Here is a 13,375-nt window from a genome sequence, read left to right as displayed (position 1 = left end):
AAAGATAAATGAACGATTAAATAAATATTTAACATAGAGATTTAGCAAGAGAACACATGTTATTCTTTTTCTGATATGAACATCTACTGAACGGGTATTATCAGTTATTAGGACAACCAACAGAGGTAACATGTCTGTCGTAAGTTGTCCATACCGCCTTGGAGAGACTAGAGTGAAGTCGGGTAAAACCTTTTGAGCATCGCTCCGCACGGCTCACATTAAGTTTACATAAGCTTAATGTAGAGGCACTAATCAAGTAACAACCAAGTTGACACTGGCGCATACGTGTCTGTTAGTCTGTCTGATTTCCATATCTTCATTAGGAGTATACATTTTTGAGCCTTAGATATGTCCGCTACCCCAACAAGAGGCCAAGTTTTGAAGCTTTACAAGCAGTTTATGAAAAATGCTAGACAGTTTAATGATTACAATTTTAGAGAATACTTCATCAGAAGGGCGAGAATCGGTTTCAAGGAGAATAAGGACGTACACGATTCACAGAAATTAAACACTTTGTTCAAAGAGGCACAACGTGACCTTGGTGTGTTAAAGAGACAGTCTGTGCTATCACAGATGTACACTTTTGACAAGCTAGTGGTTGAACCTCTGATTAAGAGTCACGGACATAGCAGAGGACTATAATACTGTCACGAAATTTCAATTTTTACCGCATTAACGCAAATCTGGCCCACTGTACTCGCTTAGACCCACATAACATAGGCCAGGTTTCGAGTCACAATGACAATGGCGAATGAAACTCAGACTGAGACTACCTGTATATAACAGCTACTTATACTGACTGGAAAATCTAATCACGTGATTACCGGGTCGTTTCTTTTAGGATTTTTTTTCACTCGTTTGGAATATTTCAAATGGATCACCTCATCGCATCAAATAGTTGTAATGAGAGAGACCATTAAAAAATTATTTGAACGAGCAATTGAGATCGTTCCTCTCTAGTGAGAACTGTTTTGTTTGATTTGAAATTAGATGCTTCATTCGTAAAGTTTCTGTTTCGAATTTGGTAGAACGCTGATATCGTTAAGATGAAGAGAAAGGCGCCAAGTAATCCAGTTAATTTACCTCAGAAGCAGGCTAGTTTAGAAGAGGATAAAGTTAAAGGTTTGTTTAATAAGAAAATCTGGGACCCAAAATTTCAAAATGAATTGAAAAATGAAATTGCAGAGGCTAAACCTTATAACTGGGGAACCATTCGTGATTTAGTGGATGATGAGTTATTGCGTGCTGTTCGTAAAGAGATTGAAACCGAAATTCATTTTACTAAGAAGGAAACTGATATTTACAAAGTTAATCAGAGTGGTGATTTGGCCAATTTGGCTGGTCTTGATTGGAATGATTTGTCGAGATTGCCCAACTTGTATAAGCTTCGTCAAATCCTTTACTCCGAAGTTTACAGAGATGTCATAGCACATGTGACTGGTTCGGGCAAGTTATCGGGTCAAAAGGCTGATATGAGTATTAATACTTACACAAAAGGTTGTCACTTGTTGACTCACGATGATGTTATTGGTTCCAGGCGTATTAGTTTTATCCTGTATCTTCCTGATCCGGATAGAACATGGAAATCTCATTACGGTGGTGGATTAAGACTGTTCGATAGTATTATTCCTAATGTTCCATACTCCGATCCTTGTGCTAAATTGGTTCCTCAATTCAATCAGATCGCTTTCTTTAAAGTGCAACCTGGTTTCTCATTTCATGATGTTGAGGAAGTTAAGGTTGATAAGCACAGATTATCCATTCAAGGTTGGTACCATATTCCCCAGAAGGGTGAGGATGGTTTTATACCAGGTGAAGAAGAAGCTTGGGTCCAGACCAACACTTCCACGCTCGCTCAATTAGAATCGAATGTTCTGCAGGACTACGAGTTTCCAAAGTTTGAGAGAGATATCTTGCCTTACCATCAAGTTAAACATTTTGAGAAAGTGCTAGATGCCAATGAAGCGGAACGACATGATGACAAGGACAAAGAAGTGACTCCCGTGAGTGCCTTCTCCGACGAACATCAGTTGTCGAAACATGAAATGGAATACTTGACGCAGTATATTTCTCACGAGTACTTGAGTAATGAGGGTATCGTCAAGTTGCAAAACAAATTCTTAGAAGATTCAGCTTTACAGATCGAATCTTTCTTAAACGATTCGAAATCAGAATTAATGAAGAAGTTGATTAAGGGGAATGAATTGGAAAAGGATTGTCCTTACGCCGCTAAGGATGTCAAGTCTCCATGGAAGACCGCTGTTCCACCACACAAATGGAGATATCTATACATTGATGGTAAGTCTCATGAAAATTTCCAGAATGAAGCTGACATTCTAGCTAACTTGAATCGTGAGGAACTGCAAAATTTCGAACTGCTGAAGCAGACCTTGAATAAGAAAGAAAATGAGGCCGAAACAGAGTTGATCGATTTGGTTGAATTTTTCAAGAGCACGATCTTCAAGAAATACTTAGCTCTATTGACCTCATTGTGCCCATTGAGTGAGCAAGTTTTGATTAGAAGGTTCAGACCAGGTGAGGATTTCACATTGGCTACTAAATGCCAGCTAAACGAACTTTTGAAGAATGTTGATGGTTTTGTCGATTCCGTGCTGGAAGGAACTTTATGTCTAACGCCTTTTGATGGATGGGAATCCGGTGAAGTTGGTGGCTACGAACTATACATGGCTGATAATGACGATGAAGGCGACGAGGAAAGCAAGACTCAACTTGACAGAGACGTTGAAGATGCTGCAGTCTACAGAGCCGATGATAGTGGTGACTCTGTGTTGATTAATTCATCTGCTAGCTGGAATACATTTAACTTGGTCCTCAGAGATGAAACTGTGTTGGAATTTGTCAAATACGTTAGTTGGAGCGCGAAATCAAGTAGGTGGGATATCAAAATGCAATGGGATGTCAAGTCAACGGAAGCCGACGAGTGATCTTTTCTCAGTATCGATAATGAATGGATAGACAATTATATACTAATTATACAGTAAAAAACTGATAGCAATGTGCTTGTTTCATACAATCAAGCTTCGACATCGTCAGCATCAACCTTAACAGCATCGTCCTCGTCATCAGCTTCAGATGGTTCAACCTTCTTGCTTGTAGCACCCGAACCGGATGCTGGCAGAGAAGTATCGAAACCAGCAACAAACTCTTCAATCAAACTTGCAGAAGTTTGATGATAAGTCAATTGAGCATTTGCCATTTCCTTAATCTCCTCAGTGAATTTAGCATTCGACAACACTTCTTGCATTATGATAGTGGCATCTTCAGTGGCTTGAGCAAACTGATCCTCCAAAGTTTCCATTTGAACCCTTAAAGAAGCCTCCTTTTCAGGTTTAGCTTGAGCCAAGTTTGATCTTGCAACATCATATTGCAGTCTCTTGTATTCAACATCCTTGCGTGCCTTCTGTGCCTTCTTAAAGTTGTGCTCTAGGTTATCCTTCAACTGCTTGTTGAATCTGGTTTGAATCATGGTATCTTGTTGCAATCTCGCCTGTGCTACCTTTGCCTGCAAGTCACTGTATTTCAACAGAACAGAGGCAACTTGAGCCTCGTCATGGTCGCCAATGTGATTCAAATACTCACTAGAAATCAAAGAAACTTTACTCAAAGCATAGTTCAAAGTTCTTGGCTCCTTAGCTGGAGTTGGAGTGATCAGAATGTTTTGAGCTTCTGAAGCAGAAGAAGCATGGGATAATTCCTGGACCTTGTGTGCAACAATCTTGGAGAAATCGTTAACTGACTCAGTCACGTATTTTGGATAGTCGTAAGATTCATTCTCGTAAATAGAAGTGACATGCAGGAAGTTCTCGTAAATCAACTTGATAGTGTCGACTTTACGCTCTAATTCCAGATATTCCCGAGGTAGTTGAGAGATATCGGTGACTTGACCCAGCCTTTCCTGTACCAAACGTTGAGTAGATTGAGTCAACGAAGGAAGGTTGGTGGATATTTCTTGGGTCCGTTGCGAAACGGCTGTGGAAAGCTCTTGGAACTTCTGATTCAACGAATTAGTGAAGTTGTTGAAAGTAGACATGTTTCCTGAATAATATCAATTGAGCTGAGTAGCTATATCAACTGTTTTCAAAGCTCTTTCTTATAATAACTTTTCAGTCGATAAATATTTAGAAGACAAGATGCGCCTCCCTTTTCACCGATAGGTTTATCTACAGAAGAAAGCTTTCAAACATCGATCGTAATGTAGACGGCGAGTTTCGAACCTAATCACCAAAACATATAGTACTCTGCATCTTATTAGTATTTGAAGATGAGTGAGTATGCTTTATGCAAGTTAAGAATGCCTCATGAAATCGCTATTTGAGTCTCTGATCAAACCGAATAGGAACCTTGCTTACATATTTTCCTGCAATTCTCAATCAAGACTGAAAAGTATATAGTGTTGTGCTTGCTTGGTTTTAATCCAGTACTTGTCAGTTGGAGTTGCATTAAAGGTTCCCGAGAGGGAACCGATGACCATACTTAAAAAATTCTTAAACAAGAAGCATCAGTGAAATAAATTACTGACGGTTTACTAGGAGATACCTGAGTTGAAAATGCGACTTGCTTACTCCAATATGGGCAAAAAGGACGCTTGCAGGAGGCTGGCTGGAGATTTACGTTTGGGTATACTGGCATCCACTGTTAAAATGTCGCCAGTTTATCAAAGACGAATGTGTCTTCACACACAGACCCCATTGCGAACTAGTAGAGATAATGAAAAGTCCTTGCAGCTTTTGGAGCTTGGTTTTGATAAGCACTATAAGATACGTTCGAATATTGAACTTCTCATACAAGACTACGCAAAAAAGCCCATCCAACCCATCACTTATGAGTACCTAACTCGTTACAAACCGCCATTGAGAGATAATACTGAGTATATGCTTAGTATAAAGACGGCCAATTTACTGCTGTCATATACATGTCGTCAATTGGACGCAATACAAAAGTTACCATACATTGTGGTGTTGAACCCCAACATTGAGATCAGCAACTCACTATACCTAAAGACTTTGGAGACTTTGCTCTCTATTGAGTATCCTTATGGTTTACACAATCGTGAAACCATGATTGAGTTGTTGACAGGGTTTTTGGATGAACATCAGGACACTTTGGTTACTCTCGCTCGAGGATTCCAAGAAGTGATGGATTTCTTCCCAAAGGAATCTGTATTTGAGTTCTTGAACCAGCATTTGAGGGACAGGATCTCTATGAAACTTTTAGCGACACATTACTTATCTCTACTTGAACAATCAAAGCAGGACAAACCAAGTGAAATGATCGGTGTCTTACATCAGAATTTACAAATATCCAGCCTTGTTCGGCAGGTATCCGAATATGTTAACGATATGTGTTTTGTCAAATACGACCGAACGGTTCCCATTTCCATCCTGACTGGCCAAAACGTCACTTTCCCATGTATACCGACTAGCCTGGAGTATGTGATTACTGAAGTACTAAAAAACTCCTTTAGAGCTCATATTGAAGGCAGTACATCTGAGAATGATCTCACAGAAAAGCCAATCGAAATTACCATAGTGCGCAAGGATGATGAGATGCAAATCAGAATTCGTGATTATGGTGGAGGTATTTCCCCCGCTGTTGAAGAAAGAATGTATGATTATTCATATAGTACAGTGAGTGAGAAGGCAAAAGATACCGGTGCTGAAGCCTACATGATTCCCGGCGAAGATGTGAACAATGTATCCGGTATGGGCTTCGGACTTCCTATGTGCAAAGCGTACATTGATATGTTTGACGGGGGACTAGACGTTCAAAGTTTATTGGGATGGGGAACAGATGTCTATATCAAACTGAAAGGGCCTTCCAAGGAGATGCTTGAATCTTAACGGTTTATTAATATATACAAGGCGATACGTTACGTTTATAGTCTACCACTAGTTCTTGTTGGTAAGAATGACACATCTTTATGAGTCTTTGACAATAATCCAATTGCCTGAGCTCTTCTGATAGCTTTAGATAGACGACGCTGGTTTTTAGCAGAAAGACCAGTGACATCTCTGTGAAGAATCTTACCAGTAGATGACAAAAATTGAGACAAAATCTCGGGACTGGTGTATAGATCCAGGGGATTCACACCAAATTTGTCAAACATATCATTGGCAGAACGGTTTGATGAGCTCTCTTTCCTGTCGAGATGTATTCTTGCCAAAGAGAAATCAAATGGATCATAAATGCTGTCTCTGGCAAATCTTTTCATCAGACGAGGGTCAACCCTTTTGTTGTTTCCAGGTTGCTTCATAGATCCCACTTCTACTTGAGTCTTTGTGTTGGGCTTGAACTTCAATCCAGCATCCATTCTTAGGACGGATGCACTGAAGCTTCTGGTCGCTGAAATGGAAGGCTTGACTCTCAGCAGTATACTGGACATAGAGATATGTGTAAATTAATTGAGTAAGGTCAGTTGAAGCCAAATTGCAATATCTTGAGTCTGTGATCAACCATTTCAATCGTTCTTTGAAATGAATAATGAAAAGTGAAAATTCGGCTTCTCTCAAACGGAACAGAAGTGGGCATCATTACAGATGGGAAGATCGCCAAACAATACAAACTTATGACATCCATCATATATATCTTCTTAAGGCTAAAAGGAGGTTACACGCCTATTTGTTTCATTTCGTCTCCGTATCTAATTCATGCACTTTTGACCTTGCGAACTCGTAAGTGAACGACCAGATTAAGGTCCTTTCAAGAAGTGTATTACAAGCCGACCCACTAGGCGCCATTCAATTCAGAAGTCTAACTGTCACCCAAGTAGCTTCGTCTCTTTTCTTGTAATGCCGTTGCCAGGCGTGTTTGGTTCAACTTCAAAGCGATACCTTTGATTAAAGTGAGAAAGGCTAAAAACCATAATAGACAGCAAAAGATGAGCACGGATACTTGCGTGTATTGTCAGTTGGACGATCCCACAAAGGAACTGTGGGTGCAGTGTGATCTCTGCCCACAGTGGGTTCACGTAATCTGCGTACCTTTAGAATGCGTCCACTACGATAGAAGCGAAACACCACTACCGAAAGTGCTTGAATATCCAAAGACTTCGAAGGACATTAGAAGGTTTCAATGCGGTGATCATGGTACTCAAGGCGAGCTATTCATCAAACCAGTTCAGGCGAAGAGGAAGAGAAATGATAGCGTAACTCAATCAACTGATCCGGCGAAAAGGCGGCATGGCTTAAGAAGTAAACAACAGATCGATTACATTGCCCTTAATGAAGGTGATAATATTAGATTGAAGCACAAACACTTACACACAGATGCATTCCTTCGAAGTTTCGAGAAGTGTAAGAATAATTCGAATGTTATCAGCTCACAAGATTTCTACGATAATTTCCAATCTCTGCACAAACCTTTAAAAGTTCTGGACCCCAGTAACTCCGGAATGAGAATACCATCGCCCGAGAAGGGCCATGTGCTAACCATAGACGAGATCACAGGCATAATAGGTGATGACTACCCTGTGGATGTGATGGATATTCAAACACAGCAAAACGAAAGATGGACTATGTCACGGTGGAATCAATACATTTCCCAGACTAAACCCGAAGATAGAGACCGGGTACGAAATGTCATATCGCTGGAAGTATCTCACGTAAAAGGGTTAAAAATCGAGAGGCCTGTAGCTGTGGAGGAAAATGATCTAGTGAACATAATTTGGGAATCATTTGGAGACGGCGACGACAAGCCAAAAGTTACCAGGTACGTTTTGATGTCTGCGGGCAATTCTTACACAGATTTCCACTTGGATTTTGCCGGTACTTCAGTTTATTATAATTTGATCTCCGGAAATAAGAAGTTCCTGTTGTTTCCACCGACCGAGTCCAATCTTAAGATCTACTCTGATTGGTGCTGTGACATGGAACAAAATGTCGTCTTCCTAGGTGATCTGCTAAGTGATGGAGTAGCTATGGAACTGGAAGCAGGTGATCTCTTCATGATTCCTTCAGGATTCATTCACGCTGTATACACTCCAATAGATTCTCTCATAATAGGTGGTAATTTCCTTACAGTACGAGATATTGAAACCCAATTGCAAGTTGTCAAGCTGGAGCGCATGACCAAAGTACCCAAACGTTTCACTTTCCCCAATTTTGATCTCGTTATGGGCAAATGCTGTGAATGGGCACTCTCCCAGAAGCAACCATCAGCCATTTCTTCCACAGCTATCGAAGCCCTCATCAGATATATGGAAGACCCTACAACCAAGTATAAACCGATCAACTATCCATCAAAACGAGCGCTAATTAAGCAGCTGAAGCAGCTCCACCTACTGACACCAAACCACACATTATCAGAGGCTACTAAACTAGAATATCCTAAAGACTAGTGGCATATTTAAGTATAGAATCTAACCGCCGAGGTCGAAGTTTATATAGTGGGAGCCATGTAATTTTGAACGTCGAGCGGCTAATCAAGCAGTGTAAAGAATATCCAACAGTTTATTCAACATTGAGAAGAGCAGCGAAGAAGACAGGTATAATCTGGATATCAATTCAATTGAGATGGCTGACAACTCTAGTCGTATTGTGATTGCACTTATTGTGCTAGTTGCAATCATTTTGGTTGGGAGAGTACTCTCCAAGCGTCAGAGACCAGCAGTTTTGATCCCGGATCAGTTTCAGGAATTTCCCTTGATCATGAAGACCAATCTCACTCATAATACTGCACTGTATAGATTCGGATTGCCAGGTGCCGATGATGTCTTGGGTTTACCAATTGGTCAACACATTTCGATCAGAGCTGAGATCGAAGGTAAGGAAATTCTGAGGTCATATACTCCTACTTCATTGGATACTGACGCTAAGGGTTGTTTTGAATTGCTAGTCAAGACATATGAGAAAGGTAACATTTCCAAAGTTATTGGGGAATTGAATATCGGGGACAAAATTCAAGTTCGTGGTCCAAAAGGGTTCTATCAATACATGCCCAACATGTACACCCACATTGGAATGGTGGCTGGTGGTACTGGTATCTCACCTATGTACCAGATCATCAAGGCTATCGCCACTAATCCAGCGGATAGAACTAAAGTGTTTCTCGTCTATGGTAATGTGACCGAGGATGATATCTTATTGAAAGCTGAATTGGATGCGATTGTTCGTTCGAACCCAGCCCAGTTTAAGGTCCGCTATTTGCTGGACAAACCACCAGCCGATGAGTGGGAAGGCGGTGTAGGTTATGTCACTGAGGAAGTTATGAGAGAATATCTACCAAGTGCGAAGGAGCCCGCTGTTCAACTGTTGATCTGTGGTCCTCGTCCAATGGTCTCTTCTGTCAAGAAAACAGCCGTAACACTGGGCTTTGACAAAGCTAAACCAATTTCAAAGATGGGAGACCAAGTCTTTGTCTTTTAGATCATCAAGGTTTTGGATACTATATATACATAATACATTACATTATAATGGTCTATCAGAGAATTATAAATCCATCTTCTTGATCTGTTCAAGACGTTCGTTAATTGCATGTTCGAAGGATTTTTCTGATGATTTATCGTCCAACAGTTTACCGTGGATTGATTTTAGTGCTTTTATGGAATCCACTTCTTCAATAACACAGGAGATATTTATTTCGTTGGCACCTTGAGAGATCATTTCGATATTAATGTTGTTTTCGGCCAATGTGGCAAACATGGTACCGGCAATACCGATGTACTGTTTCATTTGTTTACCAACCAGGGAGACGATGGCCATCTTTTTTATAATGTCAACTGTTCCTAAAAGTTTCAATTTCTCGACAGCCTGCCTTAGGTTCTTCATGGAGTCAGTATCTGGGATGGGCAAAGCCATGGAAACGTGGACTTCCGAAGTGGAGATCAAATCCACAACCAATTTGTATTTGTCCAGGATGGTAAAGATTTGAGCCAAGAAACCGTGGGACAGAGTCTTCTTATTGGAGTGAATATTTACCACCACGATATCGTGCTTGGTGGTGATTGCCGTGGCACCTCTTCTTCTTCTCTCGAAGAAGGACTGCGACAGAGCCTCCGGTGGATGAGGTGGAGTGGCTTCACCTTTCTTAGCCATGTCATCAGGGTAGATGACTGTACCGTCACCTTTTGGATTTTGCACATTCTTTATTCTGATAGGAATCTTTTCTCTCATAACTTGTTCCATGGTAAAAGGATGAATGACTTCTGAACCGTAGTAAGTTAATTCGGCAGCTTCTTCCGGAGTGACACTGCTTAATAGACGGGCTTGGGGAACTTTCCTTGGGTCTGCCGTAAAGATACCATCGACTTCCTTCCAAACATGCAACTCATCAGCATTCAATGCGACAGCAATCAATGCCGCACATAGATCGGTATAACCACGCCCAACACCGTTCAATAAACCATTTGGAACTAAGCCGAAGAAACCTGTAATCAATGGCACGGTTCTCTCCTTAGCGTTAACGAAAGGTAGAAGCTTTTCTTTCAATGCTTGCACTAGGAAGGTGTAAAATGTGCTGTCTAAAACGCTTACATTATAATCAGATGGAATCAAATGAGTCAAATCAACAAATTGAGCCTTGCAACCACGGTCATTACACAGAGAAGCCATGAAGAGACAACTTAATTTTTCACCACAGGCCATGACTAGATCCATAGTTCTAGTACTTACTTCACCCAAGATCTGGGAAGCTTCTAGGTATCTAGTGACCAAATCGAGTTCCTTGTTTGTGTCTGCAATTAATTTCGTCTGTAATACTGGGTTTTGAATATAAGATTCTGCATTTTGAACATGATCCTGCCTTATAGCTTCAATGACATCCGCGAAATCGAGTTCCTGTGAGGCAAGGTCACAGCACCTTAGTAGACGTGACGTTGTACCTTCAGCCTTGGTATAAGAGGAACGTGCAGAGCAAACGACTGCCACATTATTATCGTACTCTGTAGTGTAGACTTTAACGATGTCTTCGACGATCTCTGCCGGAAATTTACCCACCGAAGTACCACCAAATTTTTGTACAACCCAGTTAGACGGTTGATAACCCATCTTTGACGCAATTATCCTTGGCCTGTGATAGAATTGAAATACCCTTGAGTGTCAATCAGACAGGGTTTAAATATTCGATGTTACTTAATGGTCAAAATTTTTCACTTCTGAGAAAGCTCGCAGTGTCAAACTGTGAAAAAGCACTCGATGAAAAGACCGACCACAACTAAATGAGTCATCCAACATGCAACATAGTAACGAGCTCTAAAATTGGTTGCCATTAAGGCGAAAAGGTTGCATGCTAATCCAGCAACACCATTGCTCGACCGTTTACTTGCAAAATGAAGATTCGTCGATCTAGAGGGACCTAGAAGTGATATGCCACAGTTGGTAGTCCATGTGATGTTGGACGTCATATGATATTAAGGTTATAAGTGTAGTATTTAACAAGATGTGTGTAGGATGACTGAATCATAAGGACTCAGTAAGCCCATGCCGGTATGCTGTTCTCTTCAAACTCTTGATGAAGGTCTAGCGATGCAGATGCGCCGTCTTGATGGTGCATGTCAGTTGCGTGGGAGTTCCCCAGGTCTGGACGCCACCTGATTCTCACGAAGAGCAGCAGTAAAGCGCAAAATATTATTGTAAAATAGAGTATCGAAGTGTAGAGTCTGTTCACGATCAAGTAACTGTTTTCAGCTTGACCGTGGCCCATGGTTATGCATTCTGTGTCCTTTCCCTCCGGATCTTCGTAACCGCTCTCATGCTGCTTGTACATAGGCCTATCTCTAGGATCAAGCAAACCTTTCAAAGTTCCTGAGGGCATATCGTAAATCAGGCTTTCCATCGAGTGACCTACATCATCAAATGGAAAGGTAGCATCCATTCCAGCGTATTTCAATAGGATCTGACAACCACCGGGATGTTTCGATAGTATAGGCGTCACATCGTATACTCTACCGTGAATAGCCATCCAACAGTCATGTGCTGTATTGTGTTCTCTTACTTCGGCCAGTCTAATCTTCGGCAGGTTTCTATCCTCAAAATTCTCCAACGCACCTTCTCTCGTACTTGTCCGACTAACAGAACTCATCGTTACACTCACTTGAAGCAATTCCAAAGGATGTTAGCTACTATGCAGAGAAGCTTTCATCATAGTCCACCGTAAGGGTCCGACTAATAACCATGGTATCAAACATCTTTGAAATTAGAGGTCATAGTATACGAGATTGATTATACTACTTTTACATGGTCGAATATGAACCAACCAAGCTTCAATTGATCATTGAGAGACATCTACAAGCTGGATGAGTTTGTTGGTCTCAATAGTGAGGTTTTAAGATATACAAATATTTTAAGCAATTTGAAACTCAAGGTACCTTACAAGCGTTCACCTATTGTTAGGTGATTGGATTAATAGAATAAATGTCCTGCAACGGTTGAAGAATGCTGCGTTCGTAGTCTTATTCAATAAAATAATTCCAAGTATTCAATTTAATCAAAATAAAAGCGACTGCACGTAGAAAGCGAGCGAACCGTGAAACTTTGATCTTGAAGCTGTAAGCTATACGGTGACAGTGAAATAAAGCAGCTTTAAAGATTTCTCAGGGGCTGTCAATTGGTTCAAACGATCGTTATTATAGTCAATTGGGATGTCGTCTTCTCCATCTGTGAGAAAAGCGCTTGCTGGACTACTAAGGGATCCAAAGAATAATACTTGTGCTGATTGTAAAGCGCAGTCGCACCCTCGTTGGGCTTCATGGTCACTTGGAGTTTTCATCTGTATCAAATGTGCCGGCATTCATCGGTCTCTTGGTACCCACATCTCTAAGGTGAAATCTGTGGACCTCGATATTTGGAAGGAGGAGCATTTGGTCACATTGGTGAGGTTTAAGAATAACGAGAGCGCTAACGGCTACTATGAAGCTCGATTGCCTGAGTTAAGCAGGAAATCAATCACAGATGGCAATAAATTACAGCTTTTCATTAAAAACAAATACGAGGATAAAAAATGGATAGGTGATGAAGAGCCCTCGATGGATAGCAATAATAACATTTCGCCCGTATCAAGTCGCAGCTCTACCATTACCAATAGTAAGGAGAGTCTAGTTTCAACGGAGCCACCATCAGAGAAAAATTCAAGCAGCAACGTTATGAGCAGTACACACAGTAGTTTGCTGAATTTACAACTATCATCCGTACCTCGAAGAAACGAAGAGACAAGAAGGAATGGACTCTCGGGCAGACCAGATTTAAAGAAATCAATCCTGTCACTATATTCCAAGCCATCGAACACACCCACTCAAAACTCGTTATCAGCGGTATCACTACCTACCAGCACGAAAGATGAATCACCGAGCAAAAACGTCTCGGTAAACTCCCTCGACGATAACGAACTATTCAAGAACGTTTGGTCCACGTAAGAATATTTA

General features: G+C 41.0%; 10 protein-coding genes across 10 annotated transcripts; 6 read left to right on the top strand and 4 right to left on the bottom strand.

The window, feature by feature from the left end:
- Positions 1–348: 348 nt before the first annotated feature.
- Positions 349–642, top strand: ISD11 (Isd11p; the record flags this gene model as incomplete). The annotated part of the gene is made up of 1 exon (XM_003683248.1): positions 349–642. The coding sequence occupies one exon, from the start codon at positions 349–351 to the stop codon at positions 640–642; it is 294 nt and encodes a 97-aa protein (XP_003683296.1).
- A 404-nt stretch (positions 643–1,046) lies between these two features.
- TPA1 (oxidative DNA demethylase) lies at positions 1,047–2,945 on the top strand (the record flags this gene model as incomplete). The annotated part of the gene is made up of 1 exon (XM_003683247.1): positions 1,047–2,945. One exon carries the CDS (start codon positions 1,047–1,049, stop codon positions 2,943–2,945), a length of 1,899 nt encoding a protein of 632 aa, XP_003683295.1.
- Positions 2,946–3,034: 89 nt separating this feature from the next.
- GVP36 (Gvp36p) lies at positions 3,035–4,051 on the bottom strand (the record flags this gene model as incomplete). The annotated part of the gene is made up of 1 exon (XM_003683246.1): positions 3,035–4,051. The coding sequence occupies one exon, from the start codon at positions 4,049–4,051 to the stop codon at positions 3,035–3,037; it is 1,017 nt and encodes a 338-aa protein (XP_003683294.1).
- A 517-nt stretch (positions 4,052–4,568) lies between these two features.
- PKP1 (protein kinase PKP1) lies at positions 4,569–5,861 on the top strand (the record flags this gene model as incomplete). Its single annotated transcript, XM_003683245.1, has 1 exon — positions 4,569–5,861. The coding sequence occupies one exon, from the start codon at positions 4,569–4,571 to the stop codon at positions 5,859–5,861; it is 1,293 nt and encodes a 430-aa protein (XP_003683293.1).
- A 35-nt stretch (positions 5,862–5,896) lies between these two features.
- RSM18 (mitochondrial 37S ribosomal protein bS18m) lies at positions 5,897–6,403 on the bottom strand (the record flags this gene model as incomplete). Its single annotated transcript, XM_003683244.1, has 1 exon — positions 5,897–6,403. One exon carries the CDS (start codon positions 6,401–6,403, stop codon positions 5,897–5,899), a length of 507 nt encoding a protein of 168 aa, XP_003683292.1.
- A 495-nt stretch (positions 6,404–6,898) lies between these two features.
- On the top strand, positions 6,899–8,356 carry JHD1 ([Histone H3]-lysine-36 demethylase; the record flags this gene model as incomplete). Its single annotated transcript, XM_003683243.1, has 1 exon — positions 6,899–8,356. The coding sequence occupies one exon, from the start codon at positions 6,899–6,901 to the stop codon at positions 8,354–8,356; it is 1,458 nt and encodes a 485-aa protein (XP_003683291.1).
- A 175-nt stretch (positions 8,357–8,531) lies between these two features.
- Positions 8,532–9,383, top strand: CBR1 (cytochrome-b5 reductase; the record flags this gene model as incomplete). The annotated part of the gene is made up of 1 exon (XM_003683242.1): positions 8,532–9,383. The coding sequence occupies one exon, from the start codon at positions 8,532–8,534 to the stop codon at positions 9,381–9,383; it is 852 nt and encodes a 283-aa protein (XP_003683290.1).
- A 63-nt stretch (positions 9,384–9,446) lies between these two features.
- On the bottom strand, positions 9,447–11,003 carry HOM3 (aspartate kinase; the record flags this gene model as incomplete). Its single annotated transcript, XM_003683241.1, has 1 exon — positions 9,447–11,003. The coding sequence occupies one exon, from the start codon at positions 11,001–11,003 to the stop codon at positions 9,447–9,449; it is 1,557 nt and encodes a 518-aa protein (XP_003683289.1).
- Positions 11,004–11,424: 421 nt separating this feature from the next.
- On the bottom strand, positions 11,425–12,036 carry TDEL0H02180 (cytochrome b5-like heme/steroid binding domain-containing protein; the record flags this gene model as incomplete). The annotated part of the gene is made up of 1 exon (XM_003683240.1): positions 11,425–12,036. The coding sequence occupies one exon, from the start codon at positions 12,034–12,036 to the stop codon at positions 11,425–11,427; it is 612 nt and encodes a 203-aa protein (XP_003683288.1).
- A 559-nt stretch (positions 12,037–12,595) lies between these two features.
- Positions 12,596–13,366, top strand: AGE2 (GTPase-activating protein AGE2; the record flags this gene model as incomplete). Its single annotated transcript, XM_003683239.1, has 1 exon — positions 12,596–13,366. The coding sequence occupies one exon, from the start codon at positions 12,596–12,598 to the stop codon at positions 13,364–13,366; it is 771 nt and encodes a 256-aa protein (XP_003683287.1).
- Between the last annotated feature and the right edge of the window lie 9 nt (positions 13,367–13,375).

This window comes from Torulaspora delbrueckii, chromosome 8 (assembly GCF_000243375.1).
Source record: "Torulaspora delbrueckii CBS 1146 chromosome 8, complete genome".
Lineage (NCBI taxonomy): Eukaryota > Fungi > Ascomycota > Saccharomycetes > Saccharomycetales > Saccharomycetaceae > Torulaspora > Torulaspora delbrueckii.
The sequence above is the reverse complement of the archived record's forward strand: the minus strand, read 5'-3'. Positions and strand labels throughout refer to the sequence as shown.